Genomic DNA, 8502 nt, shown 5'->3' with positions numbered 1-8502 from the left:
CGTAGTCTGGAGCAGCTCTAGGTCTTGTGATCTCTGAAGGGCGGGGAACGTACCTGTGTAAAGAGCCTAAGGCAATGGCCCCAATGCAGTATAAACAACTATTTGGCGTAGGGTTCCCTATGACCCTCACACCCTAGGGTCTGTAAGGACCACCACTTCTCACCAGATTTGCCTCCCCCACCCCCAGACCTTCAGTCCTTGATTTCCGTGGTGGCAGAGATTAGTTTGGGGTTGTCCATACCTAGCCCATGGGAACTGGACGGGGACCATCAAAGTCCTACTCCTAAATCTGTCATATGGTAATGACATTGGAGCACTGCTGACCAGGATGGAGTCAAACAAGTGACAGAGAGCAAAAGGCTCCTTTGTCAGTTACCAGTCACCTAAGCCATCCCATTCTCTTATCTTACAGTATTTTAAAATGTGTTTTTTCATGAATACAATAAAAGTTTCTTCCTTTTTTCATGTTTGGACTACAAAATACAAAAGGCCAGATTGTTGATTCTTTTTCCATTGATGAACTTTCGGTCACATAAGTAGCCCCATAGACTTCAATAGGACTATTCGTAGGCAGTGCTTGCATGAGTAAAAGAAGTCACAATCTGACCCAAAGAAAGGAACTTTGTTATATATATATCTACATATTTTACTAATCTTATTCTGATATGAATTAGCTCTATGCTGGTATAAAATAGCTATGAGCTGAAAGTACTTTTTGAACATTCACCACAGTTGCACTGCAATATTAAAATCTTTCGTAACAAAATCCCAAACCTACATAATTTCACATTGCTTCAAGTTTTGTTAATAAGGCAAATTTTGGTCCACAATCACCAGGTATTAACATTTCCGCTAATGATGGTCAAGTTTACTCTCCCAAACTTTTTCTTTAACAGTTCTGGTTAAGGATGTATGAGTTAAATCCAAAACCTTTTGATACTGATCAATTTCAGGTTTGTTTTCCTTTGAGTTTTCAGATTATTGTAAATCAAACACAAAGGTTTTGAAACAAACCGAAAACAAAGTTTGCCCCACCCTAGGTAGACTGAAACTACACATCAGTTTTGCATAGCCCTGAGGTGACATGCCAGAGCAAACCAATCAACCTATACTGTTACATTTTAGAATTATGCTTATAGAAAATCACAGATTAAAAATCTTCAAGTGTTTGTACTAAATTGACATTTTGAGCAGACATTAAAGAGCATAGGATAATTTTACCACATAGTCAGTTTCCCTTGTGTCTGTAAATGTGTACAGATACAGGGACTATTATTTATTATTTGTATTACCAGAGAACCTAGGGCCCTAGTTGTGGACCAGCACCTATTGTGATAGGTGCTTTGCAAAGCAAAAAAAAAACCCAAAAAACAAACAAACAAACAAAAACCCTGCTCCAGCTCCAAAATGCTTAGAATAATTCATACTTAGAACACAGTATGCAGGTTTACAAAATATTTATTTAAAATCAATATGAATTTTTTTCTTTAACTGTCTTCCTTCAAACGCACCTGGTTTTGCTTAAAGCATTACCTCATAGAAGTGCAAATGCTGGCATGATGAAGCCCAGAGAGGTCATATAAAAGAATAAGAAGTGGAAAGCCAAAAGAGCAATTTACTATTTAAGTGTTCAATACATTGGCCCTGATTCAGCAAAGCACTTAAGCCTGTGTGCTTAAGGGATTCCACCTCATGTGCTTAAATGCTTTCCTGAATTGGGGCCAAAGTGATTTAGGCTCAGATTATTCCACCTATATTCTTGTTAAATAGTACCTTACTAGTCAAGAATATTCCTGGGGGAATTCTGTGCCCCCAAATAAAAAATTCTGCACACAATATTTTAAAATTCTGCAAAATTTGCCAATTTTATTTGTCCAAATAACCGTACATAATCACACCAGTTTCAATTATTTTGGTAATTTATTTCAAAATACCTGTCAGCAAGTATGTCTGTAACAATACAGACACACACAAAAATTTCCCTAGGACTAGAGAGTTAAAGAAACCCCTACAACAACCTAGTTTTTGCTTCTCTGCCCCCTCCCTCCCAGAGCTCAGCTGTGGGGGCCCGCCCTTTCCCAGATACCTGCGCCCCAGACATGCCAAACCCATGGAAAAAAATGCAGAAATTGGGCTTGTTTTTTGCTTAATTGGCTTGAGTTGCTTGTTGGCTAGTTTTTGGCTCGTAGCTTGTTTGGCTTGTAGTTTGTTGCTTCTTTTTTTTGATTGGCTCCTGGCAAGCAGGGGCAAGGGCGGGGGCAAGCAGCGGGAAAGAGTCAGGGGTGCACAGTGGGCCCACCACAGTCCCAGACTGCATGCCGGAGGTATATAGTACATAAAGTGTTGGAGTTCTTAGGCATTGGCTTGTTTTGAAATGGGATTAGCTTGATTTTTGGCTTATTGCAAAAGTCAGGGTGCTTATTTACTGTGTGAAAGTTGGCAACTGTGCTTGGGGGCTGGCAGGCAATGGCTCGAAAGTCCCCAAAGTCCTGGGATGGCCTTGCCAGGCAAGCTGAGGGGCTGGTGGCCAACTTACAGTCAGTCATCTCCCAGTGTTCCCCAGTTTCTCCCGATTTGACAAAAGGGAAGGGAAGAGTAGGGGGACTCAAGCTCTCCCTCTCCACCAGGTTCTGGCTCAGGGCTCAAAGTCGAAAGGGTGAAGTGTGTCTCAGTTCTTTCTTGCAGGTACACCAGACCAGCCTCCCCTGTTCTCTCTTCAGGTCTTACCTGGGGCAGCAGGTTTGTAGAAATTTTGGTGGTGCCCAGAATGCCTAGAGCCCACCCCCCCAAACTCCGACCCAGACCTGCCTAAGGCTCTGGGAGGGAGTTTGTGTGGGGGGAAGGAAGTCTGGGGTGCAGGCCCTGGGCTGGGGCAGGGGATTGGGTGCAGGCTCTGGGAGGGAGTTTGAGTGCAGAAGGGGTGAGATGTTGATCTCTGGGAGGGAGTTTGAGTGGTGGAGGGGGTCTGGGGTGCAGGCTCTGGGATGGAGTTTGGGTGCTGGGTGTAGACTCCAGGCTGGGGTAGGAGGTGGGGGTGAGGGATGTAGGCTGTGGGCTAGGGGTGGGGGTGCAGGCTCTCGAAGGGAGTTTGGGGGTGGGAGGTGTGCAGATGGCTGGGGCTGGGGTGCAGGCTCTGGGAGGGAGTTTGAGGACAGAAGGGTGTGCGTGGGAACAGGGTGGGGGTGCAGGCTCTGGGACGGAGTTTGGGTGCAGGTTCTGGGCTGGGGCAGGGGTGCAGGCTATGGGAGGGAGTTTGGGGGTGGGAGGTGTGTAGAGGGCTGGGGTGCAGGCTCCGGGATGGAGTCTGGGTGCAGGCTCTGGGAAGGAGTTTGGGGACAGGAGTGGGTGTGGAGGTGCAGGCTCTGGAAGGGAGTTTGGGGGCAGGAGTGGGTGTGTGGGAAAGGAGGGGGTGCAGCGCTCACCTGGGGCTCCTAGGCAGGGTGGGCTAAGGTCTCCGTGCTCTGCTACCCCCAGGCACTGCCCCTGCAGCTTTCTATTGGCTGCAGGGGCGCTTGGGGCAGGAACAGTGCACATAGACACAGACCCACCCTGCCCAGGGGCTGCAGGGAGGGACCGGCACCTATGTGTAGCAAGCAGGCAGGAAGCTGCTCAGCTCCGCTGCTGGTGGCGGGTGGGGGCCCCAGGCCATTTTAAATGGCCCAGGGGAGCGCCCAGGAACAGAAGGTGGGGCCAAGGAAGAGACCTGGCCTCAAACATTGCTGGAGCTGGGCCCTGGGCCAGGAATATTCCTGGTGCCCAGGCACCATGGGCCCATATGATTCGCCGCCTATGGTCTTACCCACACTAGTCTTACCCATAGTCCAGCCTTCCCCTGTGGATCCTCTGTCCCAGAAGCTAGTGCTACAAACTGGCTTGCTTGTTTGTTTCCTTCCTACAGACAGCCTCTCTGCTCTCTCCCTCCCCCTGAGCGTCAATTTCCCCTTTTAAACAGGTCTTCCATTTGAAGCATGCTTTGCAGCTGTGGAGGAGCAGGGCCTTCTTGCTCCATCATTCAGTTGGCGTGGTGTCTGTAAACCCCATCATAAAGCAAAATAATACACATACATTTTAGTTAAATAGAATGTATTAATTTGACATTAGATAATGCAGTTCACAGTAACAGCATTTCTTCACAAGTTGGGAAAAATCATATTCCTGACAAAACAAGTTTGTACACTTGTCTTGTTTTTAAAAAGATTTAAAGTTAGAAAATATCTATTATTGATTCGTCCACTTTTTTATATAGTGCAGGAATAACCAATAGTTATAGGAAATGTGCCTGGCTTGGATTTTTATTAAAAATGGATCCATACAGCTTTCAAAATTCATTATCTTCTTCCTTTAATAATCTTCAGCATCACCAGCACAGATGGCAAGTAAAGCTGTCTCATAATGTCCTGAAGCAAAATGCTGCAAGGGAAAGAATCTTTTTGTGATGATAATTTTTCCTCTTTCTCCCCCCCCCCCCCCCCCAGCCAAGAAAACCATTTTTGTGTATGACGGACTGGAGGACATTTGAGAAGTTGTGGGTTTTGCACAAGACTTTCAATGCTTCATAAAGATTCTAGACCAAGATTTTCAAAAGTGATTAGTAATTTTGGATCTCTCTTTTTTTGGGGGATGGTGGGGGAAGGGGCAACCTGAGGCACCTACAAGGTCTGATTTTCAGAAGGTGGCTGCTCAGTTCTTTCTGAAAATCAGGTCCTTTTAATGTATCTCAAATTGAGCACTGAAAATTCATTGATCAGTTTTGAAAATCTTAGCCGTAGATATTTTCTCATAAAAATAATAATAAAAAAATCATAAAAACATTGGAAAGGTTTTTACTGCACTGAATCATATTACAAGAATTCAACAATACAGTTCATGATTGTCTGAAGATATGGGACTGACAGTACAAGAAAAATAGCTCTTTCTGGTGGTTGCTATGTAAAAAAACCCAACACACACAGTAGGAATGATTTTGATTTCTCTTAATCATCACTGTAAATCAAATAAAAATCTGGCCCATCATGTTTTCAAGAAAATAACTCAAAATAAAATAAAGGACTAGATCCTGCAGACACAGAACCTGCTCTGCTCTTATTGAGGTTAATGGCAAAACTTCAATGGGACTGGCATCAGATTCATTCTGAATGTTTATTAGAATTTTTCCCAGTAGTATGAGTACCAGTAATGCAGGATTTTGTTTGTTTATAGAGGAAACAGATGTGCTAGGAAGTGAAAATCTAGCTTCATAACAATAAGTTTATAAGGTTAAAGATAGAAACAGGTCCATGCTGATCAAGGACAAACTGATTGCAGGATCAGCTTTAATTAGATTAATGAAAGAGGGGCCTTAGGGGTGGTGAAGCACTGTTTTAGGGTAGATGTGATGAGGCTAAATAATACAAATACATTTAAAATGCTCCCAGGTAGTGCATGGTGCTGGTACTGTGCTTCATGGTGGATGTGGCAAGGATACCTGAACATTTTCAGCCAAGATTAGTTTTGCCACGTGATTAACAAAAGAGGCCTAGCATAGGCAAGGGAACTGCAAAGGTCATTTTACATCACTTCAGTAACCTTGTATGACCACCTATGGGTTGCTCTACAGCTCAGAATACCCAGAGAAAAGGGTGCTTTGGCCATATCACCTCCCTCTCCAAACGGAAACTGGGCACAGCCTCACATCAGGGGGTTAGGGAGGAAGACCACAGAGCTGCTCCACAAGGTCTATACCAGTAGGGGAACAACTTTTTGCAAAGTATTTCCCCAGCAGGCAGTTCTGTCCCCAGGAGGGGGCGGGATGGGACAGAATCAGGCCTATAATATGAAAGTGTGATTAGAATTTAGTGGGAAGTATTATCTCATCTTTATTGTTCATTTACTAAAAGTAGTCAGAGGCACTGAACTGATGTAACATGAGTTCAGGCAGCATATTGTTACTTCTGCCTTTGTATCAAATGCTTAGATTAGGATTCAGAATTAACTCAACATTTACTATTGTTAAAGCTCTCATATGGATATATGAAACTCTGCTATTGAACTAGGTACTGCATACATGGAAAAGTATAGAGTGACTTACTTTGATATCATGAAACAGAGATTTCCCATATCTCTCTTTGTATCGTCGTCTTATATTCATCAGATCTATTTCACTTCTGGCAATCAGAATCCTGATAACAGTTTTATTATGGAAACCATACTCCTAAAAGAGGAGAAAGATATGAGGAAACTTGGCTGAGTCTATCTATCTGAATATATTAATATTATGTGCAAATGAGCAAATTATCATCTTGATATATATTCTGGATTTGACAGAAGTTTGAAGTGTACAGGGGTTTTACTATACTAAGCTTTCTTGTGTATGAATAGTGCATTTCATATTACTGTGTAACTGAGATAAAATCTGTACTCCAAACGCCACTTCAAATTTTTCCGTGTTATCTTATTAATGGCCAGTTGTATTTACTACTTCTTTTTTTAAAGCATGTGCTTAAGTACTTTGCTGAATCAGGGCCTCAGTCATTAATCATTTTTGTTGAGACTGCCAACAAGAATGCCAGGTGGGATGGTGGCTTTTGTTATGTGTAATTTGTCCACTTAAGACTAGACTGAGACCACCATCCTTTTTCACATAGGTTGCCGAACAACCATCAGATTCTAATCAGTGATTTAGAACTCTAATGCTTTGTATCCAACCATGAATCACGTGAGCTGTTCAGTTTCTCAGATGGATTCTGCATGGAGGAATGGTGAGAATGAAGGTGGGTGAGATAATTGTGATGTTGCACTCCATATGTTTTATGGAAATATGTTTATAAGTGTGAATATAATGTAACTGAAATATGCTTCACGCAAAAGGTCTCTTGTAAGGTATCTTACAAAGCTTATGATCTACTGAGTGTGTTCATCCCATTTGTATGAATGTATCATTCTCGTATCTGAAACTGGAAATATGAAGTATAACTCTGAAGTCCTATTGTAACTATGCAAAGTGTGGGTCATTAATGGTAGCTTGGAATCTTGATGGCTCCCATCAACTAGGACAATTGGTTGTATATGGCTCTGTTTACTTGTAAGCCATCCTGTATATGTGGGTGCCAGCCCCTGAGTAATGAAGACTCACAGGACATGTGAACGTCACATGATACTGGAATCCATTTTAAACCTGGTGATTTTCCGTTTAGAAGGATGGGTGGGAACCCAGAGAGAGACAAAGGATTCCCGCCTTATGCCAAAGATATAAAAGGGATGGAACAGAACAAAGGGGGCTGCAGTCATGAGAAATCCCCTAGTTACGACCTGAGCGGGAACTAACAAGAACTGTACCGGGGAAAGGATTGGGCCCAGACTAAGAAGGTGTCTAATCTGTGAAAGAAGCTTATTGGAACATTTCTGAGGGTGAGATTTACCTGTATTCAGTTTCTTAATCTATTAGGTTTAGACTTGCGTGTTTTTGCTTTATTTTACTTAGGGACTTACTTTGTTCTGTTTGTTATTACTTGGAACCACTTAAATCCTACTTTTTATTCTTAATAAAATCACTTTTGTTTATTATTGAACCCAGAGTAAGTGATTAATACCTGAGGGAGAAAACCGCTGTATCTCTCTCTCTATTAGTGTTATAGAGGGCAGACAATTTATGAGTTTACCCTGTACAGGCTTTAAACAGAGTAAAACAGATTTATTTGGGGTTTGGATCCAACTAGGAGCTGTGTGTCTGGGTGCTGGAGTACCTGCTGAGTGGCTTTCAGTTAAAGCCTGTAGCTTTCGGGACGTGGTTCGGACCTGGGGCTGTGTTGCAGCAGACTAGCATTGTCAGGCTCAACAAGGCAAGGTTCTGGAGTCCCAAGCTGGCAGGGAAAACAAGCTCAGAGGCAGTTTGAGTATGTGAGGTGACAGTCCCAAGGGGGTCTCTGTAACCAAACCTGTCACAATAATATCTTTTATTGGACCAATTTCTGTTGGTGAGAGAGACAAGCTTTCATGTTTAGACAGTGCTCTTTTTCAGGACACTTCTGGAGGAATGGTGACATCTAGTGGACAGTAACACTAATTCAAACAATTTTGAAGGTTGCAGGGGAAATATTTACTTATTACAAATGTTGGTTTATTTAAAGGTGGCAGGTTGAATTTATCAATTAGCTATTCACACTAACAGAATAAAGTAGTAAGGGATACTCAGAAAGCTGCATTTACAGGATTTGATTCTTATTTTGTGGGTGCACTAAAATCTTTCTGACAACCCATTATGGATTTTACGGAAACCATAGTTCTAAATATTAGAAGCTTTCTTAACAGACTGATGCTAATCATGCAATATTCTAAATAGAAATCTGACAAAAGTTTGACACAATCTGATTGATTAATGCACTGTGGAATGGAATATGATTTAAAATGTCTACTATTGGCAGCATACCATATCACTAAGCATTTCATTGACATCAATCACTAGGCACTAGGAGGAAACTGAGAAATTTATTTCAAATTTATTTTATTTTTTCTGCAATTTTATTT

The 8502-nt window shown here is 42.4% G+C and overlaps 1 protein-coding gene across 1 annotated transcript in view; it reads right to left on the bottom strand.

Annotated features, from left to right (window-relative positions):
• Positions 1 to 4274: 4274 nt before the first annotated feature.
• The window catches only part of ANXA10 (annexin A10), a 124185-nt gene continuing 119957 nt past the window's right edge, over positions 4275 to 8502 (bottom strand). The window contains exons 13-14 of the mRNA XM_048847234.2: positions 6068 to 6190; positions 4275 to 4410 (exon numbers count right to left, since the gene is read on the bottom strand). Coding sequence (XP_048703191.2) covers positions 4342 to 4410; positions 6068 to 6190 — 192 coding nt within the window. The 3' untranslated portion in view covers positions 4275 to 4341. The remainder of the gene's footprint in view (positions 4411 to 6067; positions 6191 to 8502) is intronic.

Source organism: Caretta caretta, chromosome 4, assembly GCF_965140235.1.
Source record: "Caretta caretta isolate rCarCar2 chromosome 4, rCarCar1.hap1, whole genome shotgun sequence".
Lineage (NCBI taxonomy): Eukaryota > Metazoa > Chordata > Testudines > Cheloniidae > Caretta > Caretta caretta.
The sequence above is the reverse complement of the archived record's forward strand: the minus strand, read 5'-3'. Positions and strand labels throughout refer to the sequence as shown.